General features: G+C 43.9%; 2 protein-coding genes across 2 annotated transcripts in view; one reads left to right on the top strand and one right to left on the bottom strand.

The window, feature by feature from the left end:
• DDX54 (DEAD-box helicase 54) overlaps positions 1–6787 on the bottom strand; it is a 43576-nt gene extending 36789 nt beyond the window's left edge. The window contains exons 1-2 of the mRNA XM_077296501.1: positions 6502–6787; positions 1–115 (exon numbers count right to left, since the gene is read on the bottom strand). Coding sequence (XP_077152616.1) covers positions 1–115; positions 6502–6627 — 241 coding nt within the window. The 5' untranslated portion in view covers positions 6628–6787. The remainder of the gene's footprint in view (positions 116–6501) is intronic.
• Positions 6788–6847: 60 nt separating this feature from the next.
• On the top strand, positions 6848–23897 carry RITA1 (RBPJ interacting and tubulin associated 1). The gene is made up of 3 exons (XM_077296556.1): positions 6848–6980; positions 21001–21307; positions 23329–23897. Exons 2-3 carry the CDS (start codon positions 21033–21035, stop codon positions 23753–23755), a joined length of 702 nt encoding a protein of 233 aa, XP_077152671.1. The 5' UTR covers positions 6848–6980; positions 21001–21032; the 3' UTR covers positions 23756–23897.
• Positions 23898–24800: the final 903 nt, after the last annotated feature.

Raw genomic sequence — 24800 nt, 5'->3', positions numbered from 1 at the left:
CCATAGACTGGAAACCTCCAGATTTCTTTTTCTTCTTGTTTTGTGCTCGGACCAGCTGTCTTGTATCCAGCTCTGTGTCTGAGCCAGCATCTGCTGCTGGAAATGATGGAAGATGCTGCAAAAGGTAAAATAACACATTTAAGACAAATGAAAAACCGTCCTCAAAGAAGTGGGCACGTTCTTGGAATTGGCCTAATATTATGGCTCAGTGCTCTACAGTTCCAAAACAGAGCTCCAATACAGTTACACGGCATCCCTATACTATTAGGAAAAAACACCATCACATGCAGTATTACAGAGTTATTTTCCTCTAGAAGCAGTGACAGCTACATGGGGCTCCAGGTGCTGACATTAAGCCATATGCATGAGGCCTTCAAGGGAACAGGTCATGAGATTCAAACTATGGGGAGCATGAACCAGACACCAAGTGTTATTACACCCAGGTATGTTTCACCCTGTAATTCTTTAGCCTGTCAGTGAAAGCATAATTTGGAAAGCCAGCTGTGGATAATATATCTTGGATGACATGTCTGAGGTCTGTTCTAAGTAAGATTCTACCTGCCCTGTTTCCCTAGAATGACAGTTCTTTCTATGTGTGTATATAAGGAGAAATCTGTCAGGGACCCATGGGGACTGGGGTGTTGATAATGCCATGGATCTTCCTTGAACTAGCCATCCGCTGCACAGTCTCTGGCCAGCTTTTCAAAGTATGTTTTCTCTGAAATGATGCAGCGCTACAAAATAAAACATACGTGGCTGCAATACGGCAGCCAGTGTGTTATTCCTGCTGTCTGTGGTTCAGGTAGCAAGAAATCAGATGAAAGGTTCCCTTTAATTAGTTTTGTAATTACAAATTATGTGATCTATATCACACATAATGGACAACTGCCACTTCAGTACATGTTTACATGTGACAAATATGCTGCGCATTCCTGTGAGCTTGATTGTGGTAAAAAGGAGACCATGGATCTGCCTAAGTACACGGTGATCCGGAGAGGTCACCTGCCTAAGTACACGGTGATCCGGAGAGGTTATCTGCATAAATATAGGGTGACCGGAGAGGTCATCTGCATAAGTACACGGTGATCCAGAGAGGTCATCTGCATAAATACAAGGTGACCGGAGAGGTCATCTGCATAAGTACACGATAATCCGGCGATGTGATCTGTATAAAGGTACCTTCACACGAAACGACTTTGTAACGATATCGCTAGCGATCCGTGACGTTGCAGCGTCCTCGCTAGCGATATCGTTTAGTTTGACACGCAGCAGCGATCAGGATCCTGCTGTGATGTCGCTGGTCGCTGAATAAAGTCCAGAACTTTATTTGGTCGTCCGATCGCTGTGTATCGTTGTGTTTGAAAGCAAAAGCAACGATACCAGCGATGTTTTACACTGGTAACCAGGGTAAACATCGGGTTACCAAGCGCAGGGCCACGCTTAGTAACCCGATGTTTACCCTGGTTACCAGCGTAAAATGTAAAAAAAACAAACAGTACATGCTCACCTGCGCGTCCCCCAGCGTCTGCTTCCTGACACTTACTGAGCGCCGGCCCTAAAGTGAAAGTGAAAGCACAGCGGTGACGTCACCGCTGTGCTGTTAGGGACGGAGCTCAGTCAGTGTCAGGAAGCAGACGCTGGGGGACGCGCAGGTGAGCATGTACTGTTTGTTTTTTTTACATTTTACGCTGGTAACCAGGGTAAACATCGGGTTACTAAGCGCGGCCCTGCGCTTAGCAACCCGATGTTTACCCTGGTTACCCGGGGACCTCGGCATCGTTGGTCGCTGGAGAGCGGTCTGTGTGACAGCTCCCCAGCGATCAAACAGCGACGCTGCAGCGTCGCTTCGTGTGAAGGTACCTTAAGTTTATGGTGATCAGCAGGAGGTCATCCACTGTCCACATTTCTTCTCTCTATATAATAATTAATTTCAATATTTTGTTGAAATTTCATTGAATCCATCTTCCCTCTACCCGTGAAATGTTCCCCGTGGCATTGGCTGCAACACAACCCCAAAACATGATTGCTCCACTCCCATGCTCAACCCCTTTTTCTTTTTTTTTTTTTTTTTAAGTGGCGTCATTTTCCGAGACCTGTAGTGTCTCCATTTTTCGTGATCTGGGGCTGGTTGAAAGCGTTTTATTTGCGTGCCGAGCTGACTTTAATTATTGATACCATTTTGGTGTAGATACGCTCTTTTGATCAACCGTTATTCCATTTTATTGCAATGTAGCGGCGACCAAAAAAACATAATTCTGACTTTTTGAATATTTTTCTCGTTACACCGTTTAGTGATTGGGTTAATTCTTTTTTATATTGATAGATCAGGCGATTCTGAGAGTGGCGATACCAAATATGTGTATATTTTACTTTTTATTGTTTTATTTTGAAGGGGGGCGAAAGGGGGTGATTTGAATTTCTATATTTTTTTTATTTTTAAAAACATTTTTAGTACTTTTTGTATGCTTCTATAGTCTTCATGGGAGACTAAAAGCTGAAGTACTTCGATCGCCTCTGCTATACACAGGTGATGGTCAGATCGCCTGTGTGTAGCAGAAATGCTCATTTGCCATGAACGCCGACCCAAGGGACGGCGCTCATAGCAATCCGACAATGAAAACCATAAAGGTCTGCTTCAGACCTCTGGTTGTGATGCCGACCCATCGGTGACCCTTGATCCTGTGACGGGGTCACCGATGGGCGGGATTTTCGACGCACTAAACGCGAGTTAAATGCTGCTGTCAGAAACTGACAGTAACATTTGAATAGTTAACAGCCATGGGTGGATTGCGATTCCACCAGCGGCTGTTGCGGGCACATGTCAGCTGTCATGTGCCCGGAAAGGTGTGGGATCAGCAACGGAGCACGCACCAAACAGGGGGAGTCCGGCATTGATGTACTATTATACCCGATGTCGGAAAGGGGTTAAAGGTTGTCGAGATGTTCTATTGATTAAATTTTGTGCCCTTTTTTCTTCCCACATACCTTTAATCATTGTGGCCAAAGAGTTCTATTTTAACCTCAACGGTCCACAGGACCAAAAATGCATCAGGCCTGTTTAAATGTTCTTTTGCATGTTTCCGACACTGAATATTATGGGGAGGACACTGGAGAGATTTTCTTCTGATAACTATTCCATGAAGGCCATATTTGTACAAGTATCTCTGAACAGCAGAACAATGCAACAACTCCAGAGTCTGCTAAATCTGTCTGAACGACTTTTGAAGTTCTGATTTGCCTCTCTAGCAATCCAAGGAGCAGCACTCTCTGAAACTATGCTTGGTCTTCCAGACCTTATCTTGACCTCCACTGTTCCTGTTAACTGCCATTTCTTAATTACACTTCAAACTGAGGAAAGGGCAACTTGAAACAATTTTGCTATATTTTTATAGCCTTCTCCTGCTTTATGGGCTGCCACTATTTTCAGAGTGCTAGGCAGCGGCTTAGAAGAACCCATGGCTGCTGTTTTTTGGTATAAGGTTAGAGCAGGCTGGGTTTTTATAATGCTGGAAAATTTGCATCACCAGGCCTTTTCCTAGTGAACAAGTGATAACCCTAACAGGTGTTCCTCTGAGGACAGGACACCCACTCGGACACGTTTATATGTGGAGTGCATGTTCCTCTGAGGACAGGGCACCCACTCTAATATGTTTATATGTGGTGTGTTCCTCTGAGGACAGGGTACCCACTCTGATACGTTTATATGTGGTGTGTTCCTCTGAGGACAGGGCACCCACTCTGATACGTTTATATGTGGTGTGTTCCTCTGAGGACAGGGCACCCACTCTGATACCTTTATATGTGGTGTGCTCTTCTGGAGACAGGGCACCCACTGAAACACATTTATATGTTGATTGTGTGTTTCTCTGTGGACAGGGCATCCACTGTGACACGTTTATATGTGGAGCGTGTTCCTCTGTGGACAGGACACCCACTGTGACACGTTTATATGTGGAGTGTGTTGCTCTGTGCACAGGACACCCACTGTGACACGTTTATATGTGGAGCGTGTTCCTCTGTGGACAGGGCACGCACTATGACACGTTTATATATGGAGTGTGTTCCTCTGAGGACAGGACACCTGCTGTGACACGTTTATATGTGGTGTGTGTTCCTCTGTGGACAGGACACCCACTGTGACACGTTTATATGTGGAGCGTGTTCCTCTGAGGACAGTACTCCCACTGTGACACGTTTATATGTGGTGTGTGTTCCTCTGTGGACAGGACACCCACTGTGACACGTTTATATGTGGAGCGTGTTCCTCTGAGGACAGGACACCCACTGTGACACGTTTATATGTGGAGCGTGTTCCTCTGAGGACAGTACTCCCACTGTGACACGTTTATATGTGGTGTGTGTTCCTCTGTGGACAGGACACCCACTGTGACACGTTTATATGTGGAGCGTGTTCCTCTGAGGACAGGACACCCACTGTGACACGTTTATATGTGGAGCGTGTTCCTCTGAGGACAGGACACCCACTGTGACACGTTTATATGTGGAGCGCGTTCCTCTGAGGACAGGGCACGCACTATGACACGTTTATATGTGGAGTGTGTTCCTCTGTGGACAGAACACCACTGTGACACATTTATATGTGGTGTGTGTACCTCTGAGGACAGGACTCCCACTGTGACACGTTTATATGTGGTGTGTGTACCTCTGAGGACAGGGCACGCACTATGACACGTTTATATGTGGAGTGTGTTCCTCCGAGGACAGGACACCTGCTGTGACACGTTTATATGTGGTGTGTGTTCCTCTGTGGACAGGACACCCACTGTGACACGTTTATATGTGGTGTGTGTACCTCTGAGGACAGGGCACCCACTGTGACACGTTTATATGTGGAGCGTGTTCCTCTGAGGACAGGACACCCACTGTGACACGTTTATATGTGGAGCGTGTTCCTCTGTGGACAGGGCACGCACTGTGACACATTTATATGTGGAGTGTGTTCCTCTGAGGACAGGACACCTGCTGTGACACGTTTATATGTGGTGTGTGTACCTCTGAGGACAGGGCACCCACTGTGACACGTTTATATGTGGAGCGTGTTCCTCTGAGGACAGGACACCCACTGTGACACGTTTATATGTGGAGCGTGTTCCTCTGAGGACAGGACACCCACTGTGACACGTTTATATGTGGAGCGTGTTCCTCTGTGGACAGGGCACGCACTATGACACGTTTATATGTGGAGTGTGTACCTCTGAGGACAGGACACCCACTGTGACACGTTTATATGTGGAGTGTGTTCCTCTGTGGACAGGACACCACTGTGACACATTTATATATGGAGTGTGTTCCTCTGTGGACAGGACACCACTGTGACACATTTATATGTGGAGTGTGTTCCTCTGTGGACAGGACACCACTGTGACACATTTATATGTGGTGTGTGTACCTCTGAGGACAGGACTCCCACTGTGACACGTTTATATGTGGTGTGTGTACCTCTGAGGACAGGACTCCCACTGTGACACGTTTATATGTGGAGTGTGTACCTCTGAGGACAGGACACCCACTGTGACACGTTTATATGTGGAGCGTGTTCCTCTGAGGACAGGACACCCACTGTGACACGTTTATATGTGGAGCGTGTTCCTGAGGACAGGACACCCACTGTGACACGTTTATATGTGGAGTGTGTACCTCTGAGGACAGGACACCCACTGTGACACGTTTATATGTGGAGTGTGTACCTCTGAGGACAGGACACCCACTGTGACACGTTTATATGTGGAGTGTGTTCCTCTGTGGACAGGACACCACTGTGACACATTTATATGTGGTGTGTGTACCTCTGAGGACAGGACTCCCACTGTGACATGTTTATATGTGGTGTGTGTACCTCTGAGGACAGGACTCCCACTGTGACACGTTTATATGTGGAGTGTGTACCTCTGAGGACAGGACTCCCACTGTGACACGTTTATATGTGGAGTGTGTTCCCCTGAGGACAGGACACCCACTGTGACACGTTTATATGTGGTGTGTGTACCTCTGAGGACAGGACACCCGCTGTGACACGTTTATATGTGGTGTGTGTACCTCTGAGGACAGGACTCCCACTGTGACACGTTTATATGTGGAGCGTGTTCCTCTGTGGACAGGACTCCCACTGTGACACGTTTATATGTGGTGTGTGTACCTCTGAGGACAGTACTCCCACTGTGACACGTTTATATGTGGAGCGTGTTCCTCTGTGGACAGGACTCCCACTGTGACACGTTTATATGTGGAGTGTGTTCCCCTGAGGACAGGACACCCACTGTGACACGTTTATATGTGGAGCGTGTTCCTCTGTGGACAGGGCACGCACTATGACACGTTTATATGTGGAGTGTGTTCCCCTGAGGACAGGACACCCACTGTGACACGTTTATATGTGGAGTGTGTTCCTCTGAGGACAGGACACCCACTGTGACACGAGTAGAACACATGGAGTGCGCCACCCAGTGGCCGGGCAGCTGCTGCTCCCCACACTGCACTCACCACTTCATCCTGCTCCGGTAGCCCAGTGCTGACATCGAACTCCCCGGTGTCGCTATCGTCGCCGCCCGCCCTGTCCAGCTGCCTCTGCTTCCTCGCCCGGGCCCCCTTGCGCTTCCTCTGAGCCATGTGTCCGCAGCGTAGACCCTGACTTCCCGATCACAGACCCCGGTCCCGTCCCCACAGCTCCGGCACCGCACACACGTGTCCCCACACCCGGAAGCGTCCCCGCGTCACTTCCTGGATTGTACCATTACCCCTAGAGGGGTGCTGCTGTGTTTGCTGTCATGTGTTTTCCTATAATAAAGCGTCTTCTTGTTTCCTCTGCCTGCAGTGTGCAGTAAGGGCAGGGGACTGGGCCTGTGTTGGGGCCGGCGCTGTGGTACAGGTCTGGGGCGCTTCCTGACTAGTGGCGCGGTCCTAGAGGTCGGATGTTGTGCTATTGCCATGGGAGCCGGGGCTGCTGAGCCGCCAGTGAGCAGGTAACGGAGGCCATGCACAGGCAGAGTCCGCTGTACACTGTATTATTGTCCCATTACATGACCTCCTGTCTGCACATAAGGCCTGACCCTGGCCGAGCGGGGTGCAGGGGCAGCATGTCGGTGCGTGTATGGGAGCCGCAGGGCAGGCTTAGGCCTTGTTCACACCTTGTTACTGCCTGGGGTAGGAGCTGATCTGCAGTACCGGCAGTGGCCACTGCATTGTGTGTGGCGCTGTGATGTTCTGCCTCCTGTGTGGTTTACATCTGGCCAGTGCTGGAGCTGGATACAGCTGATCGGTGGGGTTTTCCGACCACCACTGTTTGACCAGGTGTAAATGATGGAGGGTTTATGTTTTTCCCGCTCCAGAACTGCAGAGCCAGGGCTAATCCAGTCCCAATAAGTTCTCCTGGCATTGGTAGTTCCCTCTTTTTGGTTCAGGTTATATGTACAGGTCCTTCTCCAAAAATTAGCATATAGTGTTAAATTTCATTATTTACCATAATGTAATGATTACAATTAAACTTTCATATATTATAGATTCATTATCCACCAACTGAAATTTGTCAGGTCTTTTATTGTTTTAATACTGATGATTTTGGCATACAACTCCTGATAACCCAAAAAACCTGTCTCAATAAATTAGCATATCAAGAAAAGGTTCTCTAAACGACCTATTACCCTAATCTTCTGAATCAACTAATTAACTCTAAACACATGCAAAAGATACCTGAGGCTTTTAAAAACTCCCTGCCTGGTTCATTACTCAAAACCCCCATCATGGGTAAGACTAGCGACCTGACAGATGTCAAGAAGGCCATCATTGACACCCTCAAGCAAGAGGGTAAGACCCAGAAAGAAATTTCTCAACAAATAGGCTGTTCCCAGAGTGCTGTATCAAGGCACCTCAATGGTAAGTCTGTTGGAAGGAAACAATGTGGCAGAAAACGCTGTACAACGAGAAGAGGTGACCGGACCCTGAGGAAGATTGTGGAGAAGGACCGATTCCAGACCTTGGGGAACCTGAGGAAGCAGTGGACTGAGTCTGGTGTGGAAACATCCAGAGCCACCGTGCACAGGCGTGTGCAGGAAATGGGCTACAGGTGCCGCATTCCCCAGGTAAAGCCACTTTTGAACCATAAACAGCGGCAGAAGCGCCTGACCTGGGCTACAGAGAAGCAGCACTGGACTGTTGCTAAGTGGTCCCAAGTACTTTTTTCTGATGAAAGCAAATTTTGCATGTCATTCGGAAATCAAGGTGCCAGAGTCTGGAGGAAGACTGGGGAGAAGGAAATGCCAAAATGCCTGAAGTCCAGTGTCAAGTACCCACAGTCAGTGATGGTGTGGGGTGCCATGTCAGCTGCTGGTGTTGGTCCACTGTGTTTCATCAAGGGCAGGGTCAATGCAGCTAGCTATCAGGAGATTTTGGAGCACTTCATGCTTCCATCGGCTGAAATGCTTTATGGAGATGAAGATTTCATTTTTCAGCACGACCTGGCACCTGCTCACAGTGCCAAAACCACTGGTAAATGGTTTACTGACCATGGTATTTCTGTGCTCAATTGGCCTGCCAACTCTCCTGACCTGAACCCCATAGAGAATCTGTGGGATATTGTGAAGAGAAAGTTGAGACGCGCAAGACCCAACACTCTGGATGAGCTTAAGGCCGCTATTGAAGCATCCTGGGCCTCCATAACATCTCAGCAGTGTCACAGGCTGATTGCCTCCATGCCACGCCGCATTGAAGCAGTCATTACTGCCAAAGGATTCCCGACCAAGTATTGAGTGCATAACTGAACATTATTATTTGATGTTTTTTTTGTTTGTTATTAAAAAACACTTTTATTTGATTGGACGGGTGAAATATGCTAATTTATTGAGACAGGTTTTTTGGGTTATCAGGAGTTGTATGCCAAAATCATCAGTATTAAAACAATAAAAGACCTGACAAATTTCAGTTGGTGGATAATGAATCTATAATATATGAAAGTTTAATTGTAATCATTACATTATGGTAAATAATGAAATTTAACACTATATGCTAATTTTTTGAGAAGGACCTGTATATCTTAGTCTTATTTCTTCTTCTTCCCTCTCCTTCTGGGGGACAGGGATCATGAACCAAAGAGTAAAACTAAAGTGACAAGCCATAAACATGCAAAATGTGCTAAGAAGTTTTCATCCTCCCATAGAAACCCACTATGCCAGGGATTCATAGCTAAGATTATTAAGGAGTAGCAGCCTTCTTTAATGGAGGAAATTAAGGGGATGATTCGCCAGGAGATTCATTCTTCCCTAGCCTCCTTTTCCCTGTCCACATCCGGAATACCTTCAAAGCTAAGAAAAGGAGAGGGGATCCTTGCACTTTTATATTAGTGTTTTTCATGTCAAATGATACTTTTTTTTCAAATAAAATTATTGAAACTAAAAGCTAAGAAAAGGAAAATTAGCCTAGAGGAGGAGTTTGAGTCTCCTAGGAATGAGTCTCCTGCCTATGCTGGAAGAACTACTGGAGGAGGGGTAATTAACTTTAACCCCAGACCAAGGCCCAGGAGAATTATAAATATATATTTTTCCTTTGAAGATATGGAAGAACTCCTTACTGAAGTAAGGAATACCATGGAAGTAGAGGAGAAAACCTCCAGAACAGAGATGTTTGAGGCCCTCTAATCAAAGGAGATGGTGTTTCCCATACAAGAGAACGTCCAAAACCTAATCCTGGATGAGTGGGAATTTCCTGAGAAATGGCTAAGTATTTCTGGTGAACGAAAAGATAGGTTTCCAGTAGATGAGGAGATTTATAAATCTCCAAATGTTGGTCTGAAATACCAAAGGTCAACATCCAAGTAGTAAGAGTGGCTAAGAAACCAACATTACCATTAGAAGATTCCTCCCAGCTTAATGATATGTTAGAACAGAAGATTGATAGCCTGCTAAGAAAACCCTGGGAGACTTTGGCAGCCCTGCTGAAGACAAATGTCAGATCGCGCTGTGGAGTTGGAGTCTGTATAAAATGGATCAGCTCCAAGTCCTAAAATATCTAATAAATTGGGTTCAGTAATGCAATGCAGGACGTGCTGTAATGTTTTCATCTGATTTTGTTAAAGTTATGAAAAGTCCTATACATGTCTGGTCTATTTCTGATCTAAGGATCTCAGCTTTTACAGTAGTTGAGATGAATCTGTGCTGCACTTTATGTACATTGTGAGTAGTGAGCCAGTGCTGTGGAGTCGTGGGTCATGGAAATTGAGGAGTCTGAGTCGGATGTTTGTCTTACTGACTCCACAGCCCTGCTGATGGCTAGTTCAATTGGAAGATAATCTCAGTATGGGCGGTCCCAGAGAAGGATATATTGGTTTCCTTACATCTTCTCCAGAAGGTTACTTGTTTCCTGGTGGTTGCATTGGCAGAATGAGTCAGAGTGGCGGCAAGATCTTCAGTTCTATCTAACTCTGCAAGACTCTGGCTAAAATTGTGTAACAGAGATGTGGCCTTTAAACTTGAGCTTTGTTCCAGTCCCTTCTGGGGAGAATACATGTTCGGACTGGCTCTGAATGATTTACTGGAAAAGGCCTCAGATAGCAAAAATCTTTTGCCTGAGCCGAAGAACTTCAGGAGAAGATCCTTTTGGCCTCCCTAAGAACAACTCTCTCAATACAAAGGGAAGGGAAAGTAAGGCTGGTGGAGTTACCTCAAACGAGGTTGGGGCAGAAATATTTTTCTCTCCTAGAACCAACAACAGAACAAGCAATGTCTCCAGAATATTAGGAGGTCATATTTCAGAATTCCTCCCTCAGTGGCGCACAATTTGTTAAAGTCCATAGATCCTAAACTCTGCCCAGGAAGGTGTAAAGATGTAGTTCTGCTCCATGAAGGCTGAGAATAACTCTCCTTTCTTCTGCAAAATTGCAAAAAATGCCCTGACATCTGGTCTGCAAGATTTACTCTTTTCGAGTAATCTCGCCAGTTCCAGAAGCAGATAGAAGCAGGGGTCATTCATTACTCTTGGCTTTTCCTTGTTTAAAAACAAACAAACAGTGGTGTCTACAGAATAATCATAAACTTAAAACCTCTGAACAAATACATCATTTACAGAAGGTTCAAGATGGAGTTCATAAAGTCTACTGTCCCCCTGAGAGGGCAGAACTTCGTCATGGCTACCATCAATTTACAGGAAGCCTATTATCATGTCCCCATCCATCCAACCTAATGGAAATTTCTAAGATTTGCTATTACCCAAAGAAGACAGATACTGCACTTCCAGTTCAATGTTCTACCATTCGGAATATCATCAGCACCTTGAATTTTTACAATGATAATGGTTGAAGTCGTAGCTTTCTTCAGAAAAGAGAATTGCATAATCACTTATTTTGACGACATCCTACTCATGGCTCAGGTAGTTGTTGTTCCTAGGATGGCTGGTAAGCTATCAGAAGTCAGACCTAATCCCATTCACTGGCAAAACCTTCTTAGGTATTCTACTGGACTCGCAGAAACAAACATTCTTCTTACTAAAGGAGAAACTAATCCAATTAAGATCCAAAATAACCTTCCTTCCATAAGATATCCAATGTCAGTCCTGGGCTCCATGACCTCATGCATTCAGGCGGTAACCTGGGTCCAGGTCCATACTTGAATTCTACAGACTTCCATCCTTTTAAATGGGAACAGATCCTTAGAATCCCTGAGCAGGAAGATTCCGGTCCCCGATAGGGTAAAGTCCTCTCAGACCTGGTGGCTCAAAACATAAGGAGAAGAGTCCCCTGGATTTAGAATCTTCTATCAACAATAACAATGGATGACAGCAGACTAGGATGGGGGACTTTGATTTCCCACACTGCCTTCCATGTGATCTGGACAAAGGAGAACAGACAGCGATCCTCCAATTTCAGAGAACTGGAAGCAGTAGAGGAGGTACTCAGATCAGCAACATCCATAATTTAAGACCACCACGTAAGTGTTTACAAAGACCATATGACCACGGTTGCTCACCTCCGTCGTCAAGTCCGAAGATCTAAAAGCAGTCTCAATAAGCTTTTCTTGGGCAGAAGAACATCTTATCTCCACCTTGAGGTTAGAAGGTGCCCTGATTCTCCCACCAATCAGAAACTTTGTTAACCAGGGTCCAATCTACCACCTGGACCCCGAAAACCTGTGTCTGACTGCTTGACTTCTGAGTTTACAATCCTAAAAATTAAAGGCCTCTCAAAGTCATACAGATTCTCCAGAAAAGTAGAAAAGCAATAACAAATGCCATTTATTCTAAAATATTGAAAACCTTCATATCTTGGTGTGCGTCTCGTCCTTCAGAACCCCATCATCTGGATGTCGTTCAAATTCTATACTTCCTACAAGAAGGTCTGGAAAAGGGCCTCAAACCTAGCATCCTCAAGGTTCAGGTTGCATCCGTAAGCTCATTTTTTGACCAAAGCTTAACAGATCAGCGTTGGGTAAAAAAGTTCAGGACTGCTGCTTCCCATTTACGTCCAAGATTGACCAACTTAATCCCATCCTGGGATCTAAATGTCATCCTCAAGGGTCAAACAACCTCCATTTGAACCCATAGTCTCGATAAACCTAAACAAACTATCCTGGAAAACAGCCTTCCTGGTAGCAACTACCACAGCCAGGAGAGTGAGTGAGCTTCAGGCTCTCTCAAAGAACCCTATTTGAGAATTCTGACTGGTAGATTTGTTCTGCGACTGGACCCATCCTTTTTTTCCCAGCAAATTATAGAGGAAGAATTCCATTCCTTAGATGTACTAAGAGTGGTCCTCCACTAACTTCAACAAACACAATCTTGGAGGAGGGATCAGAATTTCTTTATCCAGATCTACGGTCAAAATAAAGGGATGAGGACATCAAAAAGCACTACTGCCAACTGGATCAAGAGAGCAATTTGCAAAGCATATCTAAGCTGTAATATCTCTCTCTCCCCCCTCTTTCCCCAGGAAAAATTACAGCTCCACTACAGCTGTGTCTGTCTCCTGGGCTGAGAGGGCAAGCGCTTCCGTCGAGCCGATCTGCAGAGCTGCTACCTGGTCCTCGGTCCAACTTTAGATGGTTGTCAGCCAAACTATACTTTGGCCAATCGTTCAGCAGGCAGCCATTTCGTCCGCCTTTCCCATACGCGAGTCCTCATTTGGCCGAGTGCTCCTGTGTTATCTATGAGAAAGCTGGTGGCTTATCTCTGGGAGAACAAAGCTATCAGCAGTCTGAAATCAAACATCCGATCGACATCTCTCCCGACTATCAGTTTTCCCTATCGCCCCTATACACATTAGTGTTTGCCAAGCTCTTTGATATCAGCTGCTTTGGCCAACATTAGTTTAATGTGTATCGAGGCCATAAGTGGCTTTCAAAATTTCTGCAAGGTGATTCTATTGCTGGGCTTAATCAATGATTTTCTCATATGAAAAAAATGGATTACAAAGCTTCGCCTAGCCACTACAATGTTAATCATAGACTACACACTGATGCAATCTGTGTGCTGTCACTGACTTTTCACGGATCCATAGACTTGTATGGGAAATTTTGATCCATGACTTTGATCAGAAACTAACCTTTCAATACCTTATTGAATTTTTATTCTTTGAGGGCTGAAAAAAAAATAATGCAGTCCCATGAACAGCCACACAGAATATACTGGATACGTGTTCTATCTGTGAAGAACACAGATGAAACATGTATAGGACTCACAGATGTCTGACTCCTTACAAAGGTGGCTTGCGGAACAGTTGGAAATATTGTCTTTTGCTCTGGCGGACCTACCATTTTAATGTATCACATGTACTTTGTAATACGTTATTTCTCCTGTGGAGGCACTGCAGAGACATAGGATTCATGCTGCCAAATTCTCTCAGATAACGCCTGTGAGCTGCACAGCAGGATGACATGTGATCAGGTTATTAAAAAATGGCCCTTTTGAATATGCAGAAAGTCAAAGGCAGACAATCGCTTAACCCCTTCATGACCTTGGGATTTTTTGTTTTTCCGTGTTCGTTTTTCACTCCCCTCCTTCCCAGAGCCATAACTTTTTTTTATTTTTCCGTCAATTGAGGGCTTAATTTTTGCGGGACGAGTTGTACTTTTGAACAACATCATTGGTTTTAGCATGTCGTGTACTAGAAATCGGGAAAAAAATTCCAAGTGCAGTGAAATTGCTAAAAAAGTGCAGTCCCACACTTGTTTTTTGTTTGGCTTTTTTGCTAGGTTCACTAAATGCTAAAACTGACCTGCCATTATGATTCTCCAGGTCACTACGAGTTCATAGACACCTAACATGACTAGGTTATTTTTTACCTAAGTGATGAAAAAAAATTCCAAACTTTGCTAAAAAAAAAAACTGTGCCATTTTCCGATACTCGTAGCGTCTCCATTTTTCATGATCTGGGGTCAGGTGAGGGCTTATTTTTTGCATGCCGAGCTGGCGTTTTTAATGATAGCATTTTGGTGCAGATACGTTCTTTTGATCGCCCGTTATTGCATTTTAATGCAATGTCGCGGCGACCAAAAAAACATAATTCTGGCGTTTCAAATTTTTTTCTCGCTACGCTGTTTAGCAATCAGGTTAATGCTTTTTTTTTTATTGATAGATCGGGCGATTCTGAACGTGGCGATACCAAATGTGTAGGTTTGATTTTTTTTTTTTTTATTGATTTATTTTGATTGGGGCGAAAGGGGGGTGATTTAAACTTCTATATTTTTTTTATTATTTTTTTCACATTTTTTTCTTAACTTTTTTTTTTTTTTTACTTTTGCCATGCTTCAATAGCCTCCATGGGAGGCTAGAAGCAGGCACAGCACGATCGGCTCTGCTATGCAGCAGAAATGCAGGTGTGCTATGAGCGCCGACCACAGGGTGGCGCTCACAGTTGCCGGGGATCTGTAACCATAGAGGTCTCAAGGACCTCTATGGTTACAATACTGAAGCATCGCCGACCTCCGATCATGTGACGGGGTTCGGCGATGCCGTATGCTCAAAGGGCGGAGGGCACCATCCATGCACAATAGCACATAGGGGGTCAACCCAAGCTTGATTTGACCAGTACAACAAACAAAAGAGAGAAAAGTATCAAGCTATATAGCAGGGACCACCACTAAAATTCAAATGAATATAATTTTATTTGTCAGCAAAAACACAAACAGCACACCAATAAAAACAATTAAAACCTCGACACAAATGGGAAACCCCACCCCTGGACATGGTGGATGGAATGGACAAGAAATGCAGTTACATGTGCACAATTACGCTGTATAAATTGGTGTGCTAATAGGTACAGATAATACAAGGGTATCTGTCTCACAAAAAATGTAGCACTAGAAAAGCATGGCACAGCTCGCTTGCAAGAGAAGATTACTGAAACACATATGTATGTTTGTGCAATTATGCCCTTAGGATTAGTCAGACAGTGAGCATAATATCAAAACAGATAGTATAAAGTGTGGTGCACAATTTTAACCCAAATGATGGGTTCTGATGACAAAATCCACACCACCCGGTGTATAAGGGTGGTACTGCTGTAAGAAAACCGTAACACAGCTACTTGAAACTAATTAAGGCAAACCTACCTACATGCTTCTACATATGCATACTGTGGGCTGAACAGAAAAAGAGCACAATCCCAGATAAAGAATGAATGGCATAAATTGCAATAAACGATAATAAATATATAGTACTAGCTCTCTAAATATCTGGTGATATAAAGGTATGCATATGTAACAGGATAACGAGATCTAATCACATTTTGGCCATGCATCCAGTGTTCCACATATGGTGGGCTCAAATGACCAAAATAAGCACCACTAACTCTGTGAGGTTAACCCTGTTATGAGAACATGACCATTACCACCTAACACCAGCGGTCCAGGGGGCAGGAAGCCCAACGCGTGTCGCCACCTAGCGTGGCTTCGTCAGGCGATGCCGTCATGCCCGGCCGGATGCGGTAGTTAAATGCCGCTGTCTGCGTTTGACAGCGGCATTTAACTAGTTAATAGGCGCGGGCAGATCGTGATTCTGCCCGTGCCTATTACGGGCACATGTCAGCTGTTCAAAACAGCTGACATGTCCCAGCTTTGATGCGGGCTCACTGCCGGAGCCCACATCAAAGAGGGGCTTCTGACCTCGGACGTACTATCCCGTCCGAGGTCAGATAGGGGTTAAGAGGATATGAACACATTTCAATTGAATTTTTGTTTTTACCTAAGGCACGTATTTTTGACTAAAAATATTTGCGTAATTTGGTTTCATTAAAGGAAAGGGGGAGTATCAGACTTTTTTTTTTTTTTTTTTTTTTTTCCCCCTCACCCATGACAGCACCAGAGAGAGAGAGATAGGGATCTGCCCATGTCTCTGGACATGAAGCCAAGAACACACAAAAAAAGAAAACTCCCACTTCCTCCTTTAATGTGGTTCCCTGTCCTTTGGATGTAGGAGCCTTGAGCACACGGCCGGAGTAGCAGTGAATCATAGAACACCATAGAATGTTCCATAGCAACCTCTAGTAAGCATGGCAGTGAGTCCAGGAACCCAGTTTGGCGCTGAAATGTTATCGGTTTGGGAGAACGTAACCCCTTAGTGACCGGGCCAAATTTTAAAAATCTAACCAGTGTCACTTTGTGGTAACTCTGGAACGCTTCAACATATCCCATTGATTTTGAGATTTGCTTTTTCGCAACACATTGTACTTTATGATCGTAGTAAATTGTTATCGATATTTTCTGCATTTATGTATAAAAATATCAGAAATGTTACAAAAATTTCAACAAATTAACAATTTTCGAACTTTGAATGGTTATCCCTTTAGTTCAGATAGTCATACCGCAGAAAAACATGAATAAATAAGTTCCCTCATGTCTGCTTTAAATCAGCACCTTTTGTAAAATGTGGTTTTATTAGAATTTTAGAAGGTTTAAAAATGTAGCAGTAATTTTTCATTTTTTTTTTTTCAAGGAAATTCACAATTATTATTTTTTTTTTAGGGACCTATTAAGTTTTGAAGTGACTTTGGGGGTCCTATATATTAAAATCCCAAAAGTGATAGCATTTTAAACACCGTGGCTGCCTCTGCCTCACTATGGGACTTGATGAGGACTTTGGTGGAGTATGACTTTCAGTGGTATGCACAAATTTGAGGGCTGTGGCTTTTGACTGGTTAGCCAGCCAACTTGTGGCTTGCAGGTCTGTTTTCACAACTGTTGCAAAGTATCACTACCCTTTGCTAGCAATACTGATATAGGTAAGGATGGTTTCCAGATGATATCGGCGATCTGTGGTGATTCTATGAAACAACAAGAAGGTTCCTTTAATAAAATACAGTCCTGATGGTAGCTAGTGAGTCCAGCAGATTTCTAATCCATCCCTCATACTTGGAGAGCATATTGAGCTGGTCCGCATTTAACATCTACATCCCAGTTTGTTCTCTTGGTAGGAGGCGTAAAGGCCCCGTCTCACATAGCGAGATCGCTAGCGAGATCGCTGCTGAGTCACAAGTTTTGTGACGCAACAGCGACCTCAGTAGCGATCTCGCTATGTGTGACACGTACCAGCGATCAGGCCCCTGCTGCGAGATCGCTGGTCGTGTCGGAATGGCCTGGACCTTTTTTTGGTCGTTGAGGTCCCGCTGACATCGCTGAATCGGTGTGTGTGACACCGATCCAGCGATGTCTTCACTGGTAACCAGGGTAAACATCGGGTTACTAAGCGCAGGGCCGCGCTTAGTAACCCGATGTTTACCCTGGTTACGAGCGTAAATGTAAAAAAAAACAAACACTACATACTCACCATCTGTTGCCCGTCAGGTCCCTTGGCGTCTGCTTCCTGCTCTGACTGAGCCGCCGTAAAGTGAGAGCACAGCAGTGACGTCACCGCTGCGCTCTGCTCTCAGCTCTCACTGTACGGCGGCTCAGTCAGAGCAGGAAGCAGACGCCAAGGGACCTGACGGGCAACAGATGGTGAGTATGTACTGTTTGTTTTTTTTTACATTTACGCTGGTAACCAGGGTAAACATCGGGTTACTAAGCGCGGCCCTGCGCTTAGTAACCCGATGTTTACCCTGGTTACCCGGGTGCTGCAGGGGGACTTCGGCATCGTTGAAGACAGTTTCAACGATGCCGAAGTCGTTCCCCTGATCGTTGGTCGCTGGAGAGAGCTGTCTGTGTGACAGCTCCCCAGCGACCACACAGCGACGCTGCAGCGATCAGCATCGTTGTCTGTATCGCTGCAGCGTCGCTGTGTGAGACGGGGCCTTAAATGGTTGCTCTAATCAGAATGAAACCATCGTAAGTCTAGTGTGGGGAGTCTTCAAATAGACTGGTCGACTTTTAACTTGGCAAAATATCTACGTCCCAGTTATCCTTCTAGTTGGAATTAGTCATGGTAGTGATAAATCAAATTAAATCATTGTAAGTCCAGTTAGTCTTTTGGGTCTGGAGTCATAATTTTGACTTGTTGGCATTTAAGCTGGTTAGCCATTTAGAGTCCAGTTGATCCTCCTAGTCTGGTGTCATAAGATGGACTGCTCAGCATTTAAGTTGATAAACATCTACATTTCAGTTTACTCTCCTAGTTGGAGATTGCAAGATGGATTTGGCTGCTGAATTAAACTACCGCAAGTCCAGTTAAGGCTTCTAGTTGGACTCACAAAATGGCCCCTGGATGCAAAGTGATTAAACTCTCAATGCCTCAATTTACCGTACTGGCTTAGAGTGGTAAGTTGAAGGTATACTGGCCTGCTGTTCAAAAGGAAAAGGCAAGTTGGAGTTGCTGGTATGAGGCTGATAAACCATCAGTGCAGTATTCACTAAACCATCTCAGACAGATGGTCTGTCCAGCCTCTGTTTGAAGACTTCCATTGAAGGAGAACTGGCCAACTCTCGTGGCAGCCTGTTCCACTCGTTGATCATGAACAGGGTCAAAGTTTATTCAAATATCTAATCTGTATCTTCTCCCTTTCAGTTTCATTCCATTGCTTCTCGTGTTTCCATGTGCAAATGAGAATGATGATCCCTCTACACTGTGACATCCCTTCAGATATTTGTAGACAGCTATTAAGTCTCCTCTTGGCCTATTTGTTTGCAAGCTGAACATTCCCAGATCCTTTTAACTGTTCCTAGTAGGACATGCTTTTCAGTCCGCTCACCATCCTGGTAACTCTGCTCTGAACTTGCTTCAGTTTTTTAATGTCTTTCAGGATTGAAGTCTTAAAATTGGTAGACTGAACAAAGTGGTGAGTTGGTTAAATATCCAGTCAATGCGCTTTTGGAGTGATATAATGTCAACTCAGTAAAAAACTATAAGGGGAGGAATTAATGATGGAGTTAAAATGTCCCCTTACTTGTCAGACCCCTGTGGCAAAGGACAAACCTCTTTGATAGTCAAGATGAATGCCTTTGCACTGAGATAAGACTGTTCTGATTATCACACAAGAAAAGATGATGCTTCTAATACCTTGGTTTAAGACGCGCTTTCACTATATCATGAGGTCTATATCTCTTTGACTGAGTCGCTTCCTCGTGTGGAAAAAAAAATTGGTGTCTCAAATGTGATGGTTATCACTTGGTTTTCTTAGTGTCTGCTCAAAATCCAATCTGTTTTGCATTTAAAGGGAACCTGTCAGCATTATTGTGAACAGTAACCTACAGGCAGTGTCAGGTCAGCGCCGTTATACTCATTAAAATGATACCTTGGTTGATGAAATCTGTCTTGTGGTTGTTCTTTAATCTTTATTTTCAGTTTTTAGTTAATGATATGCTCGAGCTTCTGGGCGGGCCTGGAAGGGGGGTCTTTACATGGTGCTCTGATTAGATATTCATAATGCAGACTGCTCACAGGTCACTGATCCCTCAGTAACCTGCCCCCTAGTTTACATAATGAATATCTGTACATACTTAAAAAACAAAACAAAACAAAAAACCTACTGCAGCATAATTGCATGTTTTATGTGCCAATAATAATTGTTCTTCATGTTATTAAACTAGAAAAAAAAACAATTTGAAAATGGCGCAGTAGCAGCTATTGGTGTATATAGCTGTGATCCAATATCTGCTACTGCGCATGCGTGGCGGCGCCATCATACTGGAGAAGAAAATCCTCCTCCAAGATGGTGCCGCCTGGGCCTGCGCTGTAGCAGTGCACTTTCAGTGCAGGAATGAATGTGTTGCATAGATTTATGTTTTTTACATCAATTAAGGAATTCACTCCTCAGACCTTGTGGGGGCATCACAACTCAGAACCAGACCCCAATCAGAGGACAATAAAACATTCAGACTCCTTATCTATGAACTGTTCCAATATTTATGGACATAACTGTTTATCACTCTCCCATAATGGTAGTTCTGCTTCATGTCACCTGTCTTATCTATGATATTATTTCTGTGCTGTGTTGTGCATCAATACAGTATGTGATTCTTCAGATTTTGTGTTAGTGTAAGCCTGATGAAGAGACCTGAGTAGTCTCGAAAGCTTGCAATTTACCATCTTTTCAGTTAGGCATTAAAAGGTATCAACCACTGAGGACTCTCAATTCTAAATATTTTACAGACCGTATAAAAATTGAGTTAAACTTTGTGGTCATAACTCCCCATGGAGAAGCTCAGAGAACGAGAGATGAAAAATTTACAAACTCTGTATCAGAACAAGTTGACTCACAAATTCTTAGTAAACTCTTTATGTAGCCAGCAATTTGCAGTGAAACAAAATACCTATAAAAGATAAAGTGTTAAAAAATATTTTTATGAAATCCTATAGCAACATGTTTTAGCTTAAGTCATTTATGTAAAAAAAAAAAAAAAAAAAGCCCCCAAAGGTGTCCATATCATTTACATACATTATGGAAATAAGAAAAATTAAATAAGATGATCCCAGTGTTAATGTGTCTTTAATTTTATCATATGATATCAGTTTTAATGGCTCCTGACCTGGCGGTAATGTAAGAGATGATGGTAATACGGAGATGCACATCATGTGAAGATGTTATTAATGTACCTTATGCTGATCATAAACCACATTGTAAATTATCTGTAGATTCCAGGACTTCCATTCTCTCTGATGTCGACATGTCGCTGGATCTCTCCATTACTGGGCAACGTACATCATTGCCACCAAAAAAAAGGAGTGCTTACAGATATAAAGCCTCTAACTCCTTTGTAGATGAGACCCTTTTTGGCAGCTCTGGGGGTAAAGTGGACCCAGCTCTTCAGTGGACCATAGGAACACCAGCCCAAGAATCATATCTAAGGCTCCCAGAAGAGAACAAGAATTCAGCGAGTAATGCCACAGCTAGGACTGCCTGCTCACCTGTGGGGACTCCTCGGAAGAGAACACAGTATAGGTAAGAATTGCTTCTGATTGTGTAGAAATTACATAACGGTAGGTATCAAGGGACTGAAGTTTCAGTGCTAATTCAGATCTTTTAAGCTGAAAATTTTGAAATTCTCTGTTTTTGAAATCTGAGTTCAGGATCTCTTGTCCAGTTCTGTACAATGTCTCTCCTCAGAAGACTTTTCCTGCATCGAACCGACAATTTATTATGGTGCTTGAACCCTCTAGGTTCACGCAACATATTGTAATCCGATTTCTTATATTTTATTCTTCTTCTCCACACTTTCCGCAATTAATGCGGCCCGAACCGCTCGGCGCAGAGACCCCGTTCAGGTCGCGTTTCGAAGCCCTCGGTGGGGACAGGTGTGCTATGTATTTTTGGAGACAATCCGATTTGTAGTTTTTTTAAAAATCGCATTTAAAAAAAAAAAAAATTCCCATAGGAATTAATGGTGACCTTTCCATGACCCCCAACTTCACCTTCCAAAGATGGCAGCTATGCAAATGTACGGTGTCCATTTTAGGACATGATCATTTATCAAAGTCAAACATCAGAATAAAGTGACTATGACACCCTCCGGTCCCGTGTGTGAAAAGTAAGTGCCCCCCCCGGTCCCGTGTGTGAAAAGTAAGTGCCCCCCCCGGTCCCGTGTGTGAAAAGTAAGTGCCCCCCCCGGTCCCGTGTGTGAAAAGTAAGTGCCCCCCCCCCGGTCCCGTGTGTGAAAAGTAAGTGCCCCCCCGGTCCCGTGTGTGAAAGTAAGTGCCCCCCTGGTCCCGTGTGTGAAAGTAAGTGCTGCTGTAAAGCTGGCAGCGCTGTTCAAGCACCATGTATTTCCTTCAGGAAATGCCCATCTAGTTTCAGTTGATGTTGCATAATTCTTGATTTCCTCTATGGTGGTGCTGCAGGGTAAATGACTTTTTACTGCCAGGTTTCCATATATATAACTCAGTCTACCATGAAAGTTTTGACTATTTCAGCCATAGCCATTTTTAAGATGTGCATATGTTACTGTTCCAGAGCTGTCCTTGACTACTGTAAGTGCTCCTGTTGTGAAGTAGTGACAATGGCTGGTAGAGACCTTGATCACTCCTGTCCGATTTTGGACTGCCAGTCATATTGTTCTTCCATAGATAAGCTGTGGGCTGACTAAACCATTGTTCCTCCAGAAGCCATCTAATGTGTTTGGCTATTCCAAGCTTTGCACGTGTTTTAGAAGGGATCTTAGTTCATAACTTGTTCATTAAGATCTTCATGGTTTGGCTTGCCTGAGTGCGAAGTGCCACACACAGGCTCCGATTTCATTAAAGCTTTTATACCAGAAAGCGGGGGGGTCTTTGCCACACCTCGTTTAATTAATGAAGAGTTGAGGTGTTCCTTACGCAAGACATCTCAGTCCAGTCTCTGACAGGAGTAAGATTTGTGGCATGGCACATGGAGGTGCAGGCCACTTGTCATTCACTTGATTCAGGAGGGTCTGATTCAACTACGCCTCCTCATCAAGTCCATCAAGATAGTCGCCTTTCTTGATAAATTGAGGTCAAGGGGTTAACACATTGTCCTGATGCTTTGTACCACTTCACTTCATCACAACATTGCTCTTGCTTTATCCTGTAATATTAATCACCTAGGATCCCAGTTATGAGACCATCCAGGATCAGTTGATAGGTGAAAATCTGTAATGACCTAATTTTCCCAGAATTGAAGGTTATAGGATGAAAACCCATAGGGATAACTTGCAAATCGCTTTGATCCCAACATTCCTGTCTGAATGCAGCAGAGGTTAAGCATGCACATCTTCGCTAAATTCAGTATCTATTGAGGAAAACTCATTTAATTAAGTGTTTTGCATAGTAAGAGTGAGTTTTAAGGTTGTCACTGTCTATTCCAATAAGAATTACTGTTGCATGTAGCAAATATCTGTGTGTCGTGATTGGAAATGTACTAGTCCACTGCATGTAAGATACTGAAATCTGCTCATTCTGGAGTTAGATTCTAAGACATTTGCTCTTTTTTGATCTTTTATTTTTCAGAGTAAAGAGTCGCTCGCCTTCTTTTTGTGACGAGTCTCTTTTTGGAACAAAGATAGAAGACTGTAGTTGGGAAGCGCCATGGGTAAAAAAAGAAGATTCAATTCGTATTCGTCCTCTTCTTTGGAGCCCCCCACCAGTAATGCATCCCCAGAACTCCAAGGTCAAAACCAATCAAATTCCTGTTCGAGCTGTTCACCCTCCTGATGATAGAAACGGTGCTATTGGGACGCATAATGGAAAAGGAAATTTTTGGAAGCCCCCAGAAAGTGGCTCTGATTCTGGTGGATGCCCTTCTGTGTGTGATCCACCAACTAGTGCCAAAGCTTGCTTGAGCTCACTTAGGAAGGATAGCTCGCGGTCATCAAGCTGCTCAGGAAGACTGACTTCAAGGAGAGGCTTCTTAACAGACAGGCCACCCTGGAAATGATTTGTGCCTTTTAAAGAATTGTCTCTTGTTCTTATGCATTATTGTGGCATATTGGCATCATTCATACAGGGTGTCTTTCTCGGGCATCATTTCTATGGGCCAGAAAGGAAATCTCTCAGTATGAATCCTTCAAGCTGTTCTTGTACTACTTGAACAACAATTTAGCTGAGTGACCGCCATGTAATAAGGGCCCTTGCACATCAGATACATTTTTGAATACTTTGTAGTGAAAGACAAATGCATATAAATGCAATTATGTTCATGTTTGCTTCATAATAAAGTATTAAAAAATGTATCTGATGCAGTTCACAGCCACAAAACAAGGCCAAGCTTTATTAGAAGACCTTGAATAAGTTGAGTATTCCTGCTATCATTATACATCAATGGGTTCCATAATTGACTGTCCGTTGTAGGACACATCTGGCAGTGTGAACAGAGCCAAATGTAAAGGATTTACAAACTTACCCAACATATACTGTATATTTCTTTCAGAACTAGTGAAGGGTATTTTCAAAATATACACATGCACAGGGCTTTGGAGTCGGTGTCCATTTTGGTGGACTCTAAGTCTGAGTTGGTATAAAATATATAATAAATTGGGTACAGTAGTTCAGTGCAGGATGTGTTGTAAATGTTTTCAAACGAACTTGGGAAAGTTCTGAAATGTCCTATAAATGTCTGTCCTGTTCCTGATCTAAGGATCTTGGCTTTTAGGTGTAATGAATCTGTGCTGCACTTTATGTACATGCTCAGTAGTGACCAGTGCTGTGGATCTGGAGGTTTAGGTGAGATGAATCTGTGCTGTACTTTATATACATGCTCAGTAGTGACCAGTGCTGTGAGGTCGGAAGTTTAGGTGAGATGAATCTGTGCCGCACTTTATGTACATGCTCAGTAGTGAGGAAGTGCTGTGGAGTCGGAGGTTTAGGTGAGATGAATCTGTGCTGCAGTTTATGTACATGCTCAGTAGTGACCAGTGCTGTGGAGCTGGAGGTTTAGGTGAGATGAATCTGTGCTGCAGTTTATGTACATGCTCAGTAGTGAC

The sequence above is a fragment of the Ranitomeya variabilis genome, chromosome 1 (assembly GCF_051348905.1).
Source record: "Ranitomeya variabilis isolate aRanVar5 chromosome 1, aRanVar5.hap1, whole genome shotgun sequence".
In the NCBI taxonomy this organism is placed as follows: Eukaryota; Metazoa; Chordata; class Amphibia; order Anura; family Dendrobatidae; genus Ranitomeya; species Ranitomeya variabilis.
The sequence above is the reverse complement of the archived record's forward strand: the minus strand, read 5'-3'. Positions and strand labels throughout refer to the sequence as shown.

Excerpts from the sequence above, each read along its gene's own strand:
- RITA1 (XM_077296556.1), top strand. The coding sequence starts at position 21,033 with ATGTCGCTGGATCTCTCCATTACTGGGCAACGTACATCATTGCCACCA. Across the intron at positions 21,308-23,328 it reads CGGAAGAGAACACAGTATAG|AGTAAAGAGTCGCTCGCCTT; the intron begins GTAAGAATTGCT and ends TTTATTTTTCAG.